Raw genomic sequence first — 21,085 nt, 5'->3', positions numbered from 1 at the left:
ACTATAACCTTTTTTTTTTACCTGCCTCCAATTGCAACCTTCCCCCCTTGTTCTGAAAATTTCACATTCAACGTTTCTAGAAAAAGTTTTATTCTATATATTGCTATCTGTTCTATTTACATGAAATAATACTTCTAAACGTTTACTGTTCATCCCATCCATCTTTCCATCTCTGTTTCCATAAATCGCAATTGAATTTTGGTTTACCTAATTTTTTATTGACGTCATTATGAGCATCACATAACCATCTGCCTAAACTATCTTGAGTTTCAACTTTTGGTTCATTGGTGGTGATGTATTTTTGGAAATCGTCAGCACAAAACCAACATGGGTAGAACCCAGCAAACAAATTTATGAATTGTTTCATATCTTTTTGTTGCTTGTTTGTAGGTTCTTCCGGGTATGTTGCGGCGATTGAATGAAGAAGTGTCCATGATGATCTTCCAAGAACGGTGACATCGGGTGGATCTTCCTTAGCATATGAACCAATCTTCGTGTTAACTGGTTGTTCTGGATTCATTCCGGATACTACTGGTGTCTTTACTTGTTTCTTTGCACCAGCTGTAGCAAATTGGAAATCCTGAAGCGTGTTACATGTACGACATCTTGAAAAAGTGTTAGTAGGGTTCAATTAATAGGCGAGAAATGTAATACTTACGGTTTACCATCCTTATCGTATACGATCTTACGACCAGTTACTCCGAAATTAGGTTTGGCGTCACTATTAACCTCTGTCTTGGTCTTTTCTACCTCTATAACGGTGGACATGACTAAATCTTTTGGTTTGCCACTAAGATTAGTAATTATTGTGAAAATATTGAAAATCTCAAAACTCTGCGAAAATCGGGCTGCGGATTAGTGCGAACTAATTACAAATCGAATCTATCCCACTTACACTAGACTTTGTACGGAGAATATTAGAAATTGTACATAATCAAACACTACTAATATACACAGGGTTAATCTATTAATTTTCCTTTTCGAGCTTCTTAACAAGTTCATTTCTTCTTCTAATCACTTCATCACATAATTCCAGAATTTCCGGAGTCTTGATGGCAGCACGAGCAGTATAGAATTGGCTCAAGTCATAAGTCAACCCAAACTGTTGTTCGTATTCCCAGGCAGTTTCGATCATTTCATACTTATCTATGTCTTTAACATATCTAGCTTCAGGGGTCCTTATTTCTTCGTAATCCAACCATAATTCCTTGATTTCGTACGAGAATGGTTCGTTATATGGTTTAATTATCTCCGAGAGGAATTCAATAGTGGCTAACTCACGACGATGTTTTTCCTCTTTGGAAATCCCACAGAATGGAGTGATGTCACCAACAAGAGTCTCAGCGATGTCATGTACCACGGCGATCTTGACACATTTGTCAGTGTTGACATGAGGAACAAGCATGGAAATGATGGACATTCGATACATGTGGTCAGCAATAGATTCGGTGTCAAAGGCGGGAACACCACAGGCGATCCACCCAGTACGCTTTTGGGTCTTTAACAATCTGAGGATTTGTATGAATGCAAGGATATAGTTGATGGGTTTGCCTCCTGGAGTTAACAACTCTTTGACGTGTGGTGGAACAGCATCTTGAGGTTGCCAAACATTGACAGATAAATCTTTGGTTGAGGTCATGAGTTCAGATGAGGTAGAAAAGTGGATTGAATGCAAGGAGGTATATTGTAAATTATATCTATGGAATGGACGGAGTGTTGTTAATGGTCTAAACCTACTAATCATGAACACAAGTGAGAAATTTTTGTAGTGGTGGACACAAGCTTGTTTTGATTTGATCTGGATCTGTGCAATGATGAGTTTGCAATAAAATAATAATAAAAATTTGTATGCAGGATATACATAACAACAATACTAATCTGGCTGCATTTACCAAGGCTCTTATTAAACTGCTTCTCCAATGGAACCAAAAGTGATATTACCTATGTGGTGATTTGGTTCTGGTCATTTTTGCAAAATAAATAAAAGTTTACAAGACTAAGAAAACAGAGAGCAAACTAAGCCAAAATAGAATAAACAAGTCTGAGATAGAGAGAGCCGAAAATTGACATCAAAAGCTCGATTTGACATAAAATTCGAATACTGTACAAACTGATTTATAACGTGAATGAAGTCATGTATTGGTATGTTATGATTATGTTTAAACCCTCAATTAAAACTGAATTATGATTATTTTTTAAATATACAAAGAAATGTAGACTATTTCTTAAAAAGTTTAAGCAACTAATTCAACAACACCACCAACAGCTCTAATTTTTTCTTCAGCTAACTTAGAAACAAATCTGGCCTTGACAATGACTGGAACTTGTGGTAATCTACCCTTACCTAAAACCTTACCGTAACCGTGAGCTAAGGTGTCAATGACTGGGGCAGCGGAAGCAGAGGCAGACTTCAAGTATTCGTCTCTCTTTTCTTCGTCAACTAAAGTCCATAATTTGTCCAAGTTGATTTCTGGTCTCCAGAAGTGAGCGTTTTGCTTGTGGAAGTATCTCATACCGACCTTACCGAAGTAACCTGGATGGTATTTATCCAAGTTGGTTCTGTGGTGGTGTTGACCACCGGCCATACCTCTACCACCCGGGTGCTTTCTGTGCTTACCAATTCTACCCTTACCGGCTAAAAGAATGTTAGTAAAAAGTTTTTTTTTGTTAACAAAGTGAATTTAGGTCAACACATGATTTTAGTGATGGGCTTTGTAATAGAATGAAAAATAGGGGATACATAGTAGATTATTGTATGATATAACTTTAGAAACGTGGTTGTTATTAGCTGTTGTTTTAATATTGTGGTTGATCTCGTAGTTGTGTGATATGATGATGGTAGTCGTTTTGCTTCATCTTGAAAATTTATTCATAGGTTTTATTGAACTCTTGACATCACATAAACTGGATACATCATTACATGTTGACCTTGGCTATTCCATCTATTTCGAATGTTACATACCAGAAACGTGTCCTCTGTGCTTTCTGGTCTTAGTTAATCTAGTAGGCATTGTTACTGTGTAGACTGTAAGTACAATACTAAAAGAAAGAGAAAAGATTTTTTAAAATGTCTTTGAAAAAAGTCTATGCTTAGCACAAGTTTTTTTTCTCAGTAGGTGAATATTTTCCCTCACAGTATGCAGGATTAATTTATTAACTATGTAAAAAAAACAAAATGTTCCCTATACTTAAAAAAAGCACTTACTTTACACAAGTAGTGCGCGAAAAATAAAATAAAATTCTTCCAAATTTCACTTTTCTAGGGCTTAGCCCTAATAATGCTCTGTTTCCACGTGACTACTGTAGCCATTAGTGCTACCAATAAATCCACCCCAAACTTGTTCATAGGAATCTTTACCTTTAGTTTCAGGAATATATTGTTTAATAAACCAGAAACTAACCAAACACATGAATGAAAACAAGAAATAAATGGATCCACCAAACTTGTGGATCAACACCGGGAATGAATAACCAACAATGAATGTGGCTACCCAATTCATGGATGTTCCCCAACTTTGAGCACTAGCTTTTGCAATTGGTTGTGTAACTTCTCCCACCAAAAGGAATGGAATAGGACCGAGTCCAATTGCAAAGAAGGTGATGTAGGTGAATGTACCTACTATGGATAATACCGAATTGGTGGACATTATACCTATACCCATTAATATTGTCAGGATGAATAAAAATGACACCGATGTTAAGAGCAAAGGCTTACGGCCCAACCTGTCAACAACGGTAGCCGAGGCAAATGTGATAACCACATTGACCAAGGAAATAAGGCAATTGATTACAATGGCATGATTAGGAAAAATTGACACCAACACAGACACTCCGTAGAAGATAATTGAATTAATCCCGTCAAATTGCTGCAAAACCAAAATCCCAGTTGCCACAGTTCTTGAGTTTTTGAATTCAGGTGAAGTGACATATTCCTTGACAGTGACTATTCTCTTGGTACTATCGTCAATTGCCATGTTTCCTGGTCCATTTTCCAAGCCGGAATCAGTTTCAGTAATATTTCCTCTATGGTTGTTCTTCCAACTATTCACTTCATCGGTGGCGACTGAATAACTTCCACCTCTTATTCTATGCAAAACGGTAAAAGCTTCTGTGGACCTGCCATTGTTAGCTAACCAAACAGGGGATTCTAATCCATAAACATAAAGTAATACCAAATTGACAAACCCCAAGGCGGAAGCCATAAACAACAAGTATCTCCACTGGTTATCATTGGCCCATTTTAATGAAAGCAACTGGGTAAACAAGATCCCACAATTGATACTTACTTGATTCATGGAGCCTAATAACCCTTTTGCATTCACAGGTGCAACTTCATTTATGTACAATGACGTAATTACCAATGCTGAACCTGCAGCCAACCCGACAATGAATCTTCCAATCAACAACCAGGCAAACGAATTACTCATTCCGTTTATGAACGAGCCAATAAAGTATATAAAACAGTGCAAGAGACTGGTGTTTTTCCGGCCAAACTTGTCCGCTAAATGACCCACGTAAAACGAACCAAATAATCCGCCAATGGTGAAGATTGAAGTGGCCAATCCGATTTGACTAGGTGACATGGGGATACATTGGACAAATCCATGAGTTCCGAACCAAGAGTCGGCAAAGGGGATGTCTCCTGGAACTGATCTCCGACATGATAACACTAATTCTGGTGAATTCAACTCTGCCATGTGGTACCCGAATTGGAGGGAACCAAGACAGATTAACGATACGGAAAAGACTAATTCAAAAGTCAATCCTTGAAATGAAGACATCTGTTGATATGGTGGTGGCATTGCTGATGTATTGCGATGCTGGTTGGTGAGTGAGCAATTTGAGGGGGGCAAGGGGGGTTGCAAGGTCGCGTAAACCGAAAAAGATAACACTCACAAATTTTTTGTGTAAAAATTGCACATATAAAATAAATACATAATACTATATTGTTACAGATTTCTATATTATGGGGAGGAAATTGCCAACAATCATCATTGGAATACCAAACACATCTCTCTTTAGTGTCCACATACACCCAGCTCTGATTTTCACGTCCTTATTTGGAGTTAACAACGTACATTCCGTCATGGTTGCACCCAAGAAATCTCCAAACGCAATATGAGAAAAGATATGGAAATATTCCAACACGGACTTATCGTCTAATAGCTCGACAATAAACTTCTTTTGTTTTCCTCCAACCAATTCTTGTCTCGTCCATCCAGTCAATATGCAAAACTCGTTTCCAACATAGGCAATCTCTCCCGTTCTTCTCCAGACAATGGTGGGCGTACCACTAATTCTGATGAAATTATCATATGTTAACAACGTACGCTGGAAACATTGCTCCATAAAGATCAAATCGCCTTCCTTTAGCGAGTTCGTACACGCAATAAATGAAGGTCTATATGCAGCCATAGACTCGGCCATTTCCACCAACATTGGTTTGGAAAATCTCTTTCTTAAATATGCAATTAATCGATGATATCCCGGAGTATAAGAAAACGGTTTCTTGACTTTATCATAAATTTCCTCTGGTTCTTTGAACAATCCATCTTCAGCGCTTGCCCCGTTAGTCTGCTTGTTATAGTGGTTATCCTCGGGTAATATGCCAATGGAGAACGATAATGTCAGTTTGGAATTTCGTTCGTAATACACGGCTGGATCATTGGCTTTCATATTCTCGATGGCGGTGATTATATCGGGGAACAACAGGATATGGTCTGCTTCAGTTCGGCCAATGAAATACTGGTTAATAGATTCGTCGCATTTAGGATACCTCAGATCGTCGTAAATGGAAGTTCGTGACTCGGGTTCATGAGGTTGTGTCAATGGAGACAGGGTGGTTGAGTGGGTTGCTGGTATTTTTGGTAATGTCTGGATTTCACTGGGTGAGTTTATTATTGAACCTGATTGCGAGTAATTATTTTGTAGTTGGTTGTGGGGAGATCCTGATGAATTGGGTGTGCCTTCATTGGATGTAGTTGGATGACCAAAACTATCTTGTAATATACTTGACAAGGTAGAGTACTCCAAATCAGCAGCCGAGGACAAAAAGTTTGTCCTTCTCTTAGCAGGCATACCCTGAGGCTGTGTGTGTGGATGCTGTGACGGTGGTTGACTATGGGGGAATAAAGGTTGCACGTGAGGTTGGGTATGTGAATTAGATCGTTGTAAATGATGGGGTAAATGACGTTGCGGGAATAACGGCTGAGTGTGGAAATCATTAGAGGGAATAGTATAATTCATACTGTCGGCAGTTTGTACCATGTTGGGCACGGTAGCACTATGTTGAAACATAGTGGCTTCATAAGTTATTCGTCCCAGATTTGTTGGTTGTTGAATTTCCGAGATTGTCAGTTCCATACGACTCGGCACTAACGAGGCATTGGGAACATCGGCCAAGTACTTCTTTCTCTTTCGTGGTGCATCTTCGCATGTGAGTTCTAATCCTCGTTGTATGCATCGTTTACAGGGACGACTACTGTCGCATGTCATATGGGCCTTATGACAATGGTTGCATGCTCTCGTTGTTTTCTTGCGTTTCTATTGGTGTGTGTGTGTTAATAAACAAAAACTGAAAGTGGACAAAACATAAAGCATAACATACTGGTTTATTGACTGTCTCGGGGGTATTTTCCACGGCAGTCATCGACGTCTCCTCGCTACTCATATTATGATATCCATTTATTGTATACGGAAATCCGAATGTAACTAGCTCTCTCTCTCCACCAATATTATTTTGAGTATTGTTTTTAACATTTGTTCCCCCAACGATGGCCGCCTTTTTCGGCAGGGGAAAAAAAAAAAGTTCAAATCGGGAAGGTTTTACGTATGTGTGTTAGCAATCGCGTGCCACAGTGTGTAAGAACTTATCAAAAATTGTAATAAGCATTGTATATACGTGTTCTGATTAAGTGCAGAGCAACAATAGGGTTTGAGTTTCAAGATTTTACCTATAGAATTTTAACTGTGTCTTGTTTGTTGCGAATATCGATCGAAATTTGCCAAATATTCTGGAAAATTATTAACACTAGTAACTACTTAACTAATTACCAGATTTCAATTTCGGAATATCTAGTAAAATACCCCATTAGAAAGATCGCCTAGATCAACGATTGGATTCCTCTTACTTACCATGACAGTTTACGTTATGTCTAATTACATTTGCAGTATGTTGCAGATTGGCCGTAATTATTATATCACGTGATCTCTTTTTTTTGAAAATTTTTGACACCCATACAAAGAAAACTGCGAGTTTCAATCATGAAGATCTCCTCAACTTTATCACATCACCCACAATGTCTTCATTAATTTCTCAATTTCAAAAAGTCCGCTTGTCAGAAGTTTCCTCTGTTGATGCTTCCAAGTTTCCAACCTTAAACCAAGAAGAACAAGCCCTTGCATCTCAATTCGAGACCTTATCTGGTAGATTCGATGAGGCTGAATCCTTGACTGTTTTAAACGATTCCTTAAGATCCAAGACTTACGTTGCTGGTACTGTTCCAAGCAAGTCTGATTTAGTCGTTTTTGAAAAAGTTTTCCCATTAGCTGGTAAATGGACCGCTGTTGAAAATATCGCCAAATACAGACACATTCTTAGATGGGTTGATTTAGTTCAAAACACTTTGGTTGATGTTCCTGAAGCTGACAAGATCAAGATTGATTACAATGTTGAAATTCCAAGAGAAATCAAGGAAAAGGAAAAGAAGAAACCCGCTGAAGGTCAAGCTAAGGAAGCTGCCGCTGCCGCTCCCGCCGCCGCTGCCGCCGCTACTGGCGCAGCTCCAAACGGTAAGAAGGAATTAACCGAAGAAGAAAAGAAGGCCAGGGCTGAAGCTCAAAAGGCCAAGAAGGCAGCCAAGGCCAAGGCCAACGCTGAAAAGCAAGCTGCTGCCGCTGCTGCTGCTAATGTTCCTGCCAACCCATCCATGATTGATTTCAGAGTTGGTTTCATTCAAAAGGCTGAAAAGCATCCAAATGCCGATTCCTTATATATGTCCACCATTGACATGGGAGACGAAGATGGACCAAGAATTGTTTGTTCCGGTTTAGTCAACTACATTCCAATTGAAGAAATGCAACAAAGATACGTTATTGTTATTGCCAACTTGAAACCAGTCACCATGAGAGGGGTCAAGTCATGCGCCATGGTCTTGTGTGCTTCTGAAGAAGGTAAGGTTGAATTCGTCAACCCACCACCAGGTTCTAAGGCTGGTGATAAGATTTTCTTTGAAGGATTCAATGGTACTCCTGAAAAGCAATTGAACCCAAAGAAGAAGATCTGGGAAGCTTGTCAAGAAAGATTCAGTACTAATGAAAACTTTGAAGTTACTTATACCGAAGAAGGTAAGGAACCAAAGAGATTGGTTAACGAAAAGGGTGAATTATGTAAGAACTCTACAATTGTTAAGGCTGAAGTTAAGTAGATATCACACTTTTTTAATATATTGCAATTTTTTTTTTTCACAGCCAATCGACATAAGTTTTTTTTCTGTGAGTAATATCATCATTCATCATCGTAAATACATTAGTCATTTCCTTTTAAGTGACCACATCGTAACAACACAAATAACACAATGCAAGTAAAGAATAAGGTCAAGTTAAAGGACAAGAATGTGGCATTGACCATGGTTCCTGAAGATTCTGAGGATTTATGGTATCTCTACAACTTGTTAAAAGTGGGGGATGTTGTTCAAATATTGACACATAGAAATGTAAAGAAGGGGAACGCCAATCAAGTTCAAAAGGGAAAAAGTAAAATGGAAAAGGTGTTACTTAGATTGAAACTTCTCGTAGAAGATATTGATTATATTGCATCTGATCAAACTATGAGAGTCAATGGTAAGTCCTTGGAACAGCAAGAATTCGTCCCCTTGAACAGTTACCATACTGCTGAAGTTGAATTGAATAAGGAAATCACAATCATTAAAGAAAGCTGGGATGAATATGATATGAAATTGTTGGATGATTTATGTTCCATTGAAAAGAAGGCCGATATTGGTGCAGTCATATTCCAAGAAGGGGTAGCCCATATTTGTTATGTGACTGACACCATGACTGTATTACAAGCTAAAGTTGAAAAATCAATTCCTCGTAAGAATAACGAATATGGAACGAGAGATTTGGACAAAGCCATGAATTCATTTTATAATATGGTTATACAGACTATGGTGAGACATTTCGATATGAACAGATTGAAAGTTGTTGTATTGGCATCGCCAGGATTCCTTGCAAAGACATTATACGACAGATTAATACAACAATGTTTGGATTTACGAAATTCAGGAAAAGAAAACAAGCAATTTCAAGAGATATTAGACAACAAGGGTAAATTCTTGATTGCTCATTCATCTACTGGGTATTTACAAGGATTAGAAGAAGTGTTGGCAGATTCAGACACCAGAAAGAGATTGGCTGATACAAAATTCGCCGAGGAATCAGATGCATTACTGCGTTTCCAACGTGCATTAAACAATGATGATGGCCGTGCATGGTATGGTCTTGAAGAAGTTAGCAAAGCACTTAATATGGACGCTGTGAGATATTTAATGGTTACTGATGAATTATTTAGAAGTGATGATATTGAAACCAGAAGACAGTACATTGAGTTGACGGAACAAGCCAAAAGGAACGGTGCTGGTGTGTATATATTTTCCAGTTTACATGAATCAGGAGTACAATTGAATCAATTGACTGGTATTGCTGCTCTTTTGAAGTATCCAATACCAGATCTTGATGATACCGATGAGGAGAACGACGAATAATATTTCTATAATACACTATTTACAATTATTTATGATTTAGCTTATGCTTGTAGTTTAGGTTGGCTGTTGAATCCTAGTTTTTCCAAATACCATATTCTTCCTCGCCTTTGTGATATTAAGAAATCTTGCATTAATCCAAGACCAAGACCCATGGCAGTACCTCTGAATATAAGCTTCTTCAGCTGTCTTGCACTTAATTGGTGAGTAGCAACATATGTTGAAGTTAGTACAGCTGCCGCACATGTAGTATTTATAAAATCGATGCTGTTTCTTGACCAATCGAGAAGGTATTCCAATCCAAAGAAACATCCAATAACGGCAGAATATTTCAAACTCAGATATGCACCACTTTTAACTCCCGAAACCAACATAACGTAGTTTTTCTTCTTGTGGTAAAAGTACCAACCACCAACGGTAGTTGGTAGTCTGTGTCCGTTTTCAATTAAATATCGTAATGATGCAAGTTTTATTCCATCGTAAAAGCCAACCCCTGCCCCGACTATAGCACTGGTCACTACCAAGGCGTATATTCTGTCTTTAGGATACATGTGAAATCTCTCATCCTTTTTTAAGTCTATTTTGACTTCTGTCTCTTGGACAGAAACGTCTATTGTGTCGGTCATCAACCTTGTTGCGTTTGGAGGGGAAATGTTGTACTTTAAATTTATTTGGTGCAATTTTTTCTTCGTGAGAATGTGTTGCCAAATTACACCATAGTTAACGAACACTATTAAAGATAGTATTCTTACTCGTATAAACAGGTACCATAATAGTAGATTAACTTATATATTATATAGAAGTGCAATGAGTACAAATCAGCAAGAGTGCTATAACTCCAGTAGCAATCATGGTAGCAGCTCCATCTACAAATTAATTCTAATTTGTGTTTTACTAAACAGTATAATATCATAGTCTAAACCTGTGGGGGTATCCAAAAAATAAATACAACTAACCTATTGATCTAAAATAGACTTGACGAATTCAACATAGTCAACATTACCGTCAGAAGTAACATTAACACCCTTCAACAATTCGTCAACCTCAGAATCAGTCAACTTTTCCCCAATAGAAGTCAAAATGTATCTTAACTCACCAACACCAATGTATCCAGTTTGATCCTTGTCAAACACTTGGAAACCCTTGATGTAATCTTCAGGTAAACCCAATGGCTTGAATCCATCTGGTCGGTTGATTATACTTTCATAAGTATCGTAGTCAAATTCATCACCCTTGACGGTCTTTTGCAATTCTGAAATCTCAGCTAAAGTAGGGTTTTGGCCAACTGATCTTAATAAATCACCCAAGTGTTCAACGGGGATTTTACCAGTTCCCTTCTTGTCGAAGAGGGCAAAGGCATCTTTATAAGTTTTAGTATTTTGAGACTAGAACTTCTGTTAGTCTGGGTCCACAACTCGTTCATATACACTTGGTCAATACATACCATTGTTGTTACTGTTGATCTACTTGTCGTAATGAACAACTTCCTCTTGTGTGGATCAAAAAAACCGTTAGTTGTTATGCGCGTGCAACCCACAAAATGTAAACAAACCTACAAAAAAAAAGTGGAGGTTACCCGGATCTGTTTCATAGTATGGAATCTAGAATCAGGCACACACTGTACACAGCAGTATACCTCATGTGCTACGTAGAACATACTACAAAGTAAAGTTACTGATTGAACAGCAGTAACCGATAGATATAAATAAGCTGATACTGAGAAGAAGGAGGGGAAAGAAATAGTTAATAGTATAAATGTCCATCTCAAGAGCATTTCGGTTCCATTTGGAAGTTAATGTCCCCTTGATTTCATTTCTGCTTGTTCATGCTGGAATGCCTTTGGGTATACTATGCCTCTTGCACAACCTTATAGTCCAACTCAGTTACACAATCATCACACCATTGCCATGAAAGAGAAAAGTCGAACACTTATTTTACTTTCTCAACTGGTAGCACCACCAATTCTAATTTTGTTTGGATTTTACAGTACGCGCGTATCTTGCAGAAAAGGATACCTTTGACATGATCTAGCATTTTGCACTCCTCATCTCGAAGAGAACCAGCATATACCATGCATCAAGTGAAGCGAAGAAAGCTAAATAAAGATGCTTCTCAAGAGTTTAAACCAGGATTCCTCAAGACTGTCCGAGTATGGAACTTTACCACTTATTCCTACGGTGAATTCAACTTATCACCTGGATTAAACATGATTATTGGTCCTAACGGAAGTGGGAAAAGTACACTTGTTGCTTCTATATGTATTGGGCTTGGAGGCAAGATTGATTTAATCAAGCGAAAGAATTTGAAATCTATAATTAAAATGGGCCATGAGCGAGCCACGGTAGAGATCACACTCCAGAATGTGGAAAGTAAGGACGATATTACTATTAAAAGGGAGTTCACTGAGAAGGAGTCAACGTGGTATATAAACGATTCCAGGGTTACCGAGAGTATGATCAGAGATTTACGAAGAAAGCTCAATATTCAACTAGACAATCTTTGTCATTTCTTGCCTCAGGAACGTGCAGCTGAATTCGCAGCGTTATCTCCTGAAAAGTTGCTCCTTGAAACTGAAAGAACACTAGGTGATGGTCATTTATTAGAGATTCATCAAGATTTAATAAGCAAAGACAATGCCAGTCAAGAACTTGCCAGAAAAGTTGAAGAAATAACCAATCGTCTAAAACATTTACATGATGAAAAAGAGAAACTCGAACAAGAAGCCAAGAAATTTGAAGAATACGAAAAAAAGACAGAAGAAATACATAATCATAAAATGTTGATTCCTTATGCTCAATTATCCGATTTGAAACACCAAATTAAATCTCTCAAAGAAAAACAACAGGCTGCCAAACGGAAAGTTGCAGAGTTTGCAAACACCGTCAAGGGACTAGAAGAAGACAAAGCAGCCACAGAACAAGCTATTGAAGAGACTGAAGAGCAATTAGGTAGGCATGAAACTACCATTAACGACCTCCAAGGCCAAATGGCTGAACATACAAAAGAACAACAAAAAATAAAAGAAGAAATTGATCAGTTACAAGCAAATAGCAATTCCTTAAAGAATAAGGCTAGTGAGAAGAAAGCGGAATTAACAAAGTTGCGTCGCGATCTCAATGAACATATCAAGATGGAACAGACCATGGAAGAAGTGGATGAGAATGAAATTGCCCAGTTAAACGAAGTAACCAAGGACAAGACCAAAGATATCCGTAACTTACAAGATCAAATCACTCAGGAAAAATATGCCAATGAAGCACTTATGAATGACTACAACCGATTAAAGAAAAGATTGGCCGAAGTGCAAAAGAAGCTTGAAAGCACTGATAAATTAGATTTATTATCTAATTCTCAATACAGAAACAGACTTCGTGATGAATCATTTGAAGGACATCGAAAATTACGAACAACTTCCCAACTTAAGGGGTGCTATTTCGAAGCACCAGTTATAAGTTGTGATGTGACCGTACGTGAATTCGCACCCGCATTGGAAAAGATTATTGATAATAACACGTTATTCTCAGTCACTACATCCTCACAAGAGAACTATAAGAAGATTCAACACTTTTCAGCAGAAATCCAAAAGAACTTCCCCTTAAGATTGACCAAAGTAACTGAAAGACCTCAACCATTCGTCAGTAATGAAAAACTTAAACAAATGGGATTTGATGGATATTTGGCTGATTTTGTTCGTGGACCACAGGAAGTATTGTGCATGTTGTACGATACTTCAAAAATCCATAATATTCCTATATCCAAGAAGCCGTTGCCAGCCAAAGTAATTGAGAAATTAACAACCCCTGATCCCCAGACGAGTCGAGTTCCATTTATGAAATTTATTGCCGGTGATACTCTCTTCAATATTCAACGATCAAGATATGGAAATAAACAGTTATTTTATATCACGGAAAAGATTGGTCGATCAAATTATTTCAGCTCTCGAGGTATGTCCCAAGAAATGAAGGACCAGCTAGGCAAAGAAGTTCAACAAATTAAGAAAGAAGGCGAGGGCAAAAAGCAAGCAATTCAAGAACTGATGGAAAAGATTGAATCATACAAGAAGGAAGAGCATGCAATCAAGCAGGAATTAGAACTGACCAAGCGCGACAGAGATAAGTTACAATCAGTCAAGAATCAAAAGGCACGTCTAAGTGGGCTCATTTCCAGCAAGAAGAAGCTAGTAAAAAAAGCGGAAGCTGATTCCACCAAGGATTATACCGACAAGATTAAACAGATTGAAGCTAAGATCCTCGTTAAATTTGCTAAATATTCCAGCATAGCTGAACAAACTACTGAACTTACACTGAAAGTTTCCGAAGAAATGCTGGCATATATTCTAACTAAATTAAAGCATTTAAATTTGGCCAATAGGAAATTATCAGCTGAATCATTGTTGGAAGAGCTTGATGTTAGACGGCAGGAATTAATGGAAGAGTACAACAACAGTAAAGCAGAATACGATAAGTTAAAGAAAGGTGATGCTGCTCGACAAATTCAAGAACAAAGTAAGAATTATACCGAAGATGAACGAGCAATCTTATCCGAATTAGCAAACACGTATATGGAACAAAACACCTTCACCGAAGCATTGTTGATGCAAAAGATTAACTTGTTGGAAGATGAACGATCTCTTATGTCGACTGGTGATCATAGTTCTATCGAATCATTAAAGACGAAATTAAAGGACATTGAAGTTGCAGAAATTGAATTACCGCGAATTCAAACCGAGAAGGAAAGATTAGATAAACGTATTGATGATATTAGATCACTGTGGGAGCCTGAATTATCTGATCTTGTGAAGCAAATTTCATTAGCTTTCAATAAGAGATTTACTCATGTAGCTAGTGATGGGATTGTGGAATTGGCTAAACTGGACAGATACAAGGATTGGAAATTGCAAATTCTCGTTAAATTCAGACAAGAGTCTGAATTAAAAGTTTTGGATAACCAATCTCAGTCTGGAGGCGAGCGTTCAGTTTCAACAATTTTCTTCATTATGGCATTGCAAGGATTGACCGATGCTCCGTTTAGAATTGTGGATGAAATCAATCAAGGTATGGATCCAAATAACGAGAAGATGGCCCATAGATATTTGGTTCATACTGCATGTAAAAACAACAAATCCCAATATTTCTTGGTAACACCCAAATTGTTGACAGGATTATATTACCATCCAAACATGGTTGTTCATTGTATTTATACCGGACCTCAAATTGAAGTCGATGATAGAGAAGGATTTTTGGATTTTATAAGTAATGAATAGATTGTATATACAGGAAATTATATGTACATATTAGTTTAAAAAATCTAAGGCTTGTTGAAGTCGGTTTCTGAATTCTTGTTCTCCAACAAGTTCAAGATATTCGTGGACAGATAATCCAGAGCTACCACCAGTTATGGCAAATCTTAAACTTGTGAATATTTCTTTTCTAGTGATTTCAGAATCTTTCATGATTCTTTTGAACAAAGAATTGAATTCTAATGCTTCGTCATTGACAACTTGCGAGATAATCTCTATAGTGTGTTCACTTGGTATTTTATCTTTCGAGTAGGCAACTTCTTGGAAAATATACATATGATTTTGTTCAATTTCAGACATTGATCCAATGTGTGGTCCAACAATTTTCACAACTTTGGTAAAGTATTCCTTATTGTATTTGCCATGGGTGAATTCCGTGAATACAGGATAGTAACTTTCAACTAACTTATTAAATTCCTCTGGTCGGTTTAACTTTCTCAAGAAATGTTCCTTATTAAGATAATTCAATTTGGAATCACTAACCTTGGCATTTCCCTTTGTCAAATGATCAATGGAGAACTGGCTGACAATTTCCTGCAAGTCCATCACTTCGCTTACACTTTCGCCAGGATTTTCTCTTACTGGAGCCCATCCGAATAATGCCACAAAATTTACTAAAGCTTCAGGCAAGACACCTTTCTCCTTTAGGGAGTAAATATTCAAATCTCCACTTCGTTTAGATAACTTCTTATCTTGCAATGAAGTCAATAAAGGGATATGTATAAATTTTGGAGCTCTCCATCCAAATGCCTTATATAATGCAATATGTTTTGGAGTAGAAGGTAACCATTCTTCACCTCTGACAACATGAGTAATTTTCATGAGGTGATCATCTACAACATTAGCAAAATGATACGTGGGCATTCCATCTGCTTTCACAATGACAAAATCATCATATCTTCGATCTTGTTGGTTATATTGTGGTTGTAAGTTAAGTGTTCCGTGGAGGACATCTTCAAACTGATCATACTTTTCGGGCGATTTGAATCGAATAACATATTCATGTTCATCACGTTCATGTTGACTGGTTAAACACTTTCTATCATAAGTTACATTTGTAGGTGGTTTCAATTTCTTTGCTGATTCTCTCAATTCCAACAATCTTTCTTTTGAACAGTAGCATTTATAGGCTAGCCCCCTTTCAAGTAACAAATCAGCATACTTCTTATATATCTCTCTTCTTTCAGATTGTCGGTATGGACCGTAAGGTCCACCTTCATTTGGTCCTTCATCAATCATCAACCCACACCATTTCAATGTACTATAAATATTCTCTTCGGCAGTTTCAACCAACCGAGTACGATCAGTATCTTCAATACGTAACAAAAACTGACCACCAGTGTTCTTTGCAAGTAAGTAGTTATACAAAGCTGTTCTTAAAGATCCCAAGTGGAGGAATCCAGTAGGTGAAGGTGCAAATCTTGTCCGTGCTGGTGTTGTGGGATGATGCAGCAGTTTCCTGTCAGATGTCAAAGTTGAATTCAGTAGCAATGGATTGGGTTTCTTATTACGACTGATTATCGAAGCCTTGGAGTAGCTCCTGGCAAATACGACTCTTATACTTTTCATATCATATGGATTTGCTGGAGAAGAATCAATGTATGGTCTAATTTGAATTTCTGAAATTTTTCAAAATTTTGATGCGGCTCAAAACGACCAGATGGTAGCATAACATTTACTTTTTGCAATTTATATACAAAGCATATTCAATCATAAAACAACTAATTTGCCATACCAGAAGCATATTCCAAGCTTTACAAGTGTTTTAGACCAACAATAATATAAATTCTTTAATTATACAAAAGAGTTAATAATCTAAATCAAGATAATAGCTAACAAATATACTAATGGGCCAAGGACAAAAGAAGCGGCAGAGTTTTCATTTTGGGTCACAAATGGGGCAGAAAATTGTGAAGGAGCAAGTCCATCAGTAGAACTAGCTTTTGGAAGAGAATTCATTGATCTGGTGTTTGTTGGTTGGTTATTTATTGACTGGGATTTTGTTGGTTGGGCAACTATTGGTCTAACATTTGAGTTAAATGTTTTTGTTGAGGGTGTTGGTTGAAGAGCTGTATTTGCAGATATAGGGAAGTTCTTTCCAGTTAAATGGTTGGCAAGTTTAGTTTCAGTTACTGTGAATGTGCTACATTCAGTTCTATCATTGCAACTGGTTATCGTAAACCATTCTGTTTGAGTGGCATTTACAGTGTAAGTTGTATTTCTGATCAACTTTTGCAGCTCTGTCACTTGTTCTGCCATTGATGATAATGTAGATTCTAACACCAGTTCCACAACCAGTTCTGGAATCAGTTCAGTGACCTTCTCTGTCACTATTTCCATTATCAGTTCAGTGACCAGTCCCATAATCAGTTCTGTTATCAGTTCCTTTATCAGTTCAGTGACCATTTCATCCACTTCTGTTATCAGCTCAGTGGAAATTTCTACGTCAAGTTCTGTTATCAGTTCAACTTCCTTCTCCGTAAATATTTGGGCTTCCGATGTTGTAAAGGTTTGTAAAACAGCTTCTGGTTCCTTATTGTCATTTTTATTTTCTTCTATTTCAGGAATAGTTGGTTCAATTGGTTCACTTACCTCTTGGACTTCTTTATCTATTGTTGGTTTGGGTGAAAATTTACAAAAGATTGATTTACCCATTTCCCAAGAAGTACCGCTCTCAGTATGGTACATTGGACATTTGGTGAGGCAATCCCACAATGGAACCCAATAGTCGGGGTTTTCCACTTCACAAATACAATTAATATCCACTGCTTCACCACATATAGATATGTCATTTTCCACATATTTTACACATGCATGAACACATCCACTGCCATTAGTATGACCAAAGGCTTCCGAGATAATATTATCAATAGCTGCAACAGGGTTAACAGGAGGTGGAATAGACATCTCAGCAGGATTATTACCAGCAGGGACAACAAGTTCAACAGGAGAAACAGGAGCAGCAGGTTTGACAGGAGAAACAGGAGAAACAGGAGCAGCAGGGTCAATATGAGGTGAAATAGGAACTTCGTCAGGAGTATTACCAGAAATGTCAACAGGAGCAGCAGGTTCAACAACGTTAGCAGGTTCAACAATGTCAACAGGTTTGACAACGTCAACAGGCTCGACAGGAGGTGGAATAGGGTCTACAGGAGGAGGAATAGGAACTTCGTCAGGAGTTTTTCCAGTACCATCAACGGGTTTAACAGGAGGTGGAATAGGTGCATTGACAGGATTATTTCCAGCAGGGTCAGATGTAGTTTTAACTTTTGGAGGAAAATAGTTGGGAAATTCCCAACATAGATAACTTCTGAATTCTTCGCCATTCATTTCTTTATGGGAAAAGTCTCGACAAGTAGAAAGAAAGTCAACAAATACGGGCCAGTAATTCTCTTCTTCCAAATGACACATACACCCCATCCTTACAATAATATCGTCATAGCCATTGCAACTTGGATAGATGGATTCCACCTTGTCCATGCTTGCCTCGAAACATGATACAGGATTAGCTGGAAGAGTTGTAATACCATCACATATTTGGGGTTTTGCATCTTCCCATTTGAGTTCCCTAAACAGCCGATAGTATGTACAATCCCAGGATGAGGATTCGGACCATATAGCAGACCAATAATCAGAATTTTCGACCCCACATACACAACTAAACATCTCATTTTTATCTTCATAGCCTATACAAGTAGGAAATTTTCTTTCTGTTTGATATACGACCGAGAAAAAGCAATGGTCGTCTTTAGCTTCCACTAATTTTGGCTCAAGAAACTCTTTAAAATTCTTACAAGTTTCAGTCTTGACTTCAGGCAACTCGAGGCTTTGAAGGGTTTTGGTGGTTCCACAATCATCAAAACAAGGTTGTAAATCACTCCAATAGTGTTCATCTTCAATCCCACATGCACAATTTAACATCTGTTCATCATTCTTCGCGTACCCAGAACAGTTTGGCCCATCTCTCTCTAATCTTCTGACACAGATAGCACGACATTCCATAACTTCTAGATCAGTCTTTCGCTTAATTGGAGTAATACCATTACACTTTTGGGTTTTGGCTTCATCCCAGAGAATCCCCTCGTACTTCTTGGTAAAGCCACAGTTATTAATACATGTTTGATAGTTGGTCCAGGAGTTCTCTTGGTCAGAACCACACATACAACCAAGAACATCATAGTCTTCGTACTTATCACATTCCGGAAATTGTGCTTCCTCGACACATTGCCTGCTGCAGCTTTCAGCTTGTTCGATGGTCATTGTTTGACTCGTTCCTTTGATTCCTTGGCCAGCACAAAATTGCACCCTAGCCTCTTCCATACTGAGTAAATTTTGGAAGCTAGGTGTTACATCACAAGATTGAAGGCAATAGAATAAATCGGTCCAATAGTTTCTAGCAACTTCATCATATGGATACGCGCCTGGGTCCATTCCACAAACACATGAAAAAAATAAATCATTATCTTGGTAGCCAAGGCATGTGGGATATTTATGGTCGGCAGCCTCGGCACAACTTTGGACGCAGTGATCTTCAATTAATGGTTCCTTAACATCTCTAGGACCAAGACCATCCAAAATGAGACCTTTGCTTTGTGCATATTTTTCTTTGTTGATAATAGCAGCTGTAATTCCAGTTGCACCAATTAAGATTTGAATAAATTTCATTGGTTGAGACAAGTATAGTTTGTTTGAAAGAGATTAATATTTCTGTTTGTAGGATATTTCATGGTATTTATATACTTTGGTAGAGAGCCGTTGACACTGCCAAGAAATGTGTATTACACACACCGGATGAGTTACCGAATATTTTCTAGTTCTTTACCAATGTTACGTAAAGAATATGTTACATAAATTGCACCGTCTTGCAGAAAAAGAAATTAAAATAGTTGCCAATTTCTTCTTTGACATATTAAGCTTTAAAATTTAATGAAGAAATCGTAAATCCCACATTTTTAAAAAAAAGCTTAAAGTGTTGCAAAATAGGGTAATGTTTCTTCAATATAACTGTTCACCAGGTTGACGCTCAACAACATTATTCTTATCTACAAACTGATAGTAATACAACATTTCAGTTTAAAGATGCACTACTATAATATATATTACCAATGTAATACCATATGTTGTAAAAATTTCTCTATATTTTTCTCATTTCGTATTTTTTACGAATATTTCTGTTTACCACACTTTTTGCGGCAATCGGACATTGCAAAAAAAAAAAAGAAAAAGAAAAAAAAACTCCTGGTTTCATTTCTTGTTAACTAAAAAGAAACAAATGAAGTAGTAAAACATTTTACTTTAAACATGAGTTATAACAAGGTATTTTCTTGGTTATTGAACCCATCAACATTTGGGAAAATTTTTGCAAGCTTTACTAGAATAAATTCCACAGATATACAAAAGGTTAGAATGTTACATAAAGATTAGGCAAAAAGGAAGTACTCTAGAGAGTTAATCATTAAAGAAATAGTAACATTACACTTTAGGTAATACATAAAAATGATGATATTCCATGTCAGATACATGTGCAGATTACAACTGCGTCAGTTGAGGTTGTCCCATGTGATAGAGAGTTGAACATTTTGTTTATCATTCTGTTTCATGAATCTAGAACTTTTCAGGAAGAGTTTTAGATTTCCATTTTCAACACAAAAAGTTAATATCCTAGTAAATTAAATAAATTGTTTATAGAGAAAATGATGTATTACCAAAATATCTGACAACAGAAAGTCATTAAAATCTTTAGCGTGGTAGTGTCAACATAAAGCAACTGGTAGCCCGAATTTATTCCTCACCTGGTAGCAGAAATTGCAGCCAATAGTGGTCTAGAAAGAAAATGGGGGTGTGTGGGATGAAATATGTAATAGTGACTAAATAATAATTGAATACACTCGGTCAATGCTAATAATCTGTAGCTTATGATATTTTAGATAATCAAATTCTTGGTTTACTTGGTTTGGTTTACATCCTGCGAAGCCAGAATATTATCTCCGAATAAAGATTATAAGACAGGGTAACCAAATTTGGA

The 21,085-nt window shown here is 37.4% G+C and overlaps 12 protein-coding genes across 12 annotated transcripts; 3 read left to right on the top strand and 9 right to left on the bottom strand. All coding sequences in view use genetic code 12, as the record gives it.

Annotated features, from left to right (window-relative positions):
- Positions 1-78: 78 nt before the first annotated feature.
- Positions 79-792, bottom strand: ERV1 (flavin-linked sulfhydryl oxidase; the record flags this gene model as incomplete). The annotated part of the gene is made up of 2 exons (XM_007373884.1): positions 79-605; positions 659-792. The coding sequence occupies 2 exons, from the start codon at positions 766-768 to the stop codon at positions 143-145; spliced, it is 573 nt and encodes a 190-aa protein (XP_007373946.1).
- Positions 793-883: 91 nt separating this feature from the next.
- Positions 884-3,069, bottom strand: SPAPADRAFT_149136 (5'-deoxynucleotidase; the record flags this gene model as incomplete). The annotated part of the gene is made up of 2 exons (XM_007373882.1): positions 884-2,635; positions 2,963-3,069. One exon carries the CDS (start codon positions 1,742-1,744, stop codon positions 968-970), a length of 777 nt encoding a protein of 258 aa, XP_007373944.1.
- On the bottom strand, positions 2,235-3,011 carry RPL28 (60S ribosomal protein uL15; the record flags this gene model as incomplete). Its single annotated transcript, XM_007373883.1, has 2 exons — positions 2,235-2,635; positions 2,963-3,011. The coding sequence occupies 2 exons, from the start codon at positions 3,009-3,011 to the stop codon at positions 2,235-2,237; spliced, it is 450 nt and encodes a 149-aa protein (XP_007373945.1).
- A 49-nt stretch (positions 3,070-3,118) lies between the features above and the next one.
- HGT18 (Hgt18p) lies at positions 3,119-4,948 on the bottom strand (the record flags this gene model as incomplete). The annotated part of the gene is made up of 1 exon (XM_007373881.1): positions 3,119-4,948. The coding sequence occupies one exon, from the start codon at positions 4,695-4,697 to the stop codon at positions 3,273-3,275; it is 1,425 nt and encodes a 474-aa protein (XP_007373943.1).
- Positions 4,895-6,782, bottom strand: ZCF11 (Zcf11p; the record flags this gene model as incomplete). Its single annotated transcript, XM_007373880.1, has 2 exons — positions 4,895-6,543; positions 6,608-6,782. 2 exons carry the CDS (start codon positions 6,668-6,670, stop codon positions 4,960-4,962), a joined length of 1,647 nt encoding a protein of 548 aa, XP_007373942.1.
- A 509-nt stretch (positions 6,783-7,291) lies between these two features.
- ARC1 (Arc1p) lies at positions 7,292-8,541 on the top strand (the record flags this gene model as incomplete). Its single annotated transcript, XM_007373879.1, has 1 exon — positions 7,292-8,541. A coding segment is annotated over one exon (1,124 nt), but the record flags the coding sequence as incomplete, so codon positions are not given.
- SPAPADRAFT_59775 (ribosome dissociation factor) lies at positions 8,530-10,403 on the top strand (the record flags this gene model as incomplete). Its single annotated transcript, XM_007373877.1, has 1 exon — positions 8,530-10,403. One exon carries the CDS (start codon positions 8,760-8,762, stop codon positions 9,762-9,764), a length of 1,005 nt encoding a protein of 334 aa, XP_007373939.1.
- SPAPADRAFT_133325 (uncharacterized protein) lies at positions 9,806-10,387 on the bottom strand (the record flags this gene model as incomplete). Its single annotated transcript, XM_007373878.1, has 1 exon — positions 9,806-10,387. One exon carries the CDS (start codon positions 10,385-10,387, stop codon positions 9,806-9,808), a length of 582 nt encoding a protein of 193 aa, XP_007373940.1.
- A 121-nt stretch (positions 10,404-10,524) lies between the features above and the next one.
- MLC1 (Mlc1p) lies at positions 10,525-11,257 on the bottom strand (the record flags this gene model as incomplete). Its single annotated transcript, XM_007373876.1, has 2 exons — positions 10,525-11,146; positions 11,206-11,257. The coding sequence occupies 2 exons, from the start codon at positions 11,206-11,208 to the stop codon at positions 10,718-10,720; spliced, it is 432 nt and encodes a 143-aa protein (XP_007373938.1).
- Positions 11,258-11,832: 575 nt separating this feature from the next.
- SMC5 (DNA repair ATPase) lies at positions 11,833-15,024 on the top strand (the record flags this gene model as incomplete). The annotated part of the gene is made up of 1 exon (XM_007373875.1): positions 11,833-15,024. The coding sequence occupies one exon, from the start codon at positions 11,833-11,835 to the stop codon at positions 15,022-15,024; it is 3,192 nt and encodes a 1,063-aa protein (XP_007373937.1).
- A 30-nt stretch (positions 15,025-15,054) lies between these two features.
- Positions 15,055-16,629, bottom strand: SPAPADRAFT_135245 (glutamate--tRNA ligase; the record flags this gene model as incomplete). Its single annotated transcript, XM_007373874.1, has 1 exon — positions 15,055-16,629. The coding sequence occupies one exon, from the start codon at positions 16,627-16,629 to the stop codon at positions 15,055-15,057; it is 1,575 nt and encodes a 524-aa protein (XP_007373936.1).
- Positions 16,630-16,875: 246 nt separating this feature from the next.
- SPAPADRAFT_49399 (uncharacterized protein) lies at positions 16,876-19,725 on the bottom strand (the record flags this gene model as incomplete). Its single annotated transcript, XM_007373873.1, has 1 exon — positions 16,876-19,725. One exon carries the CDS (start codon positions 19,723-19,725, stop codon positions 16,876-16,878), a length of 2,850 nt encoding a protein of 949 aa, XP_007373935.1.
- Between the last annotated feature and the right edge of the window lie 1,360 nt (positions 19,726-21,085).

The sequence above is a fragment of the Spathaspora passalidarum genome, assembly GCF_000223485.1.
Source record: "Spathaspora passalidarum NRRL Y-27907 unplaced genomic scaffold SPAPAscaffold_2, whole genome shotgun sequence".
Taxonomy (NCBI): domain Eukaryota; kingdom Fungi; phylum Ascomycota; class Pichiomycetes; order Serinales; family Debaryomycetaceae; genus Spathaspora; species Spathaspora passalidarum.
The sequence above is the reverse complement of the archived record's forward strand: the minus strand, read 5'-3'. Positions and strand labels throughout refer to the sequence as shown.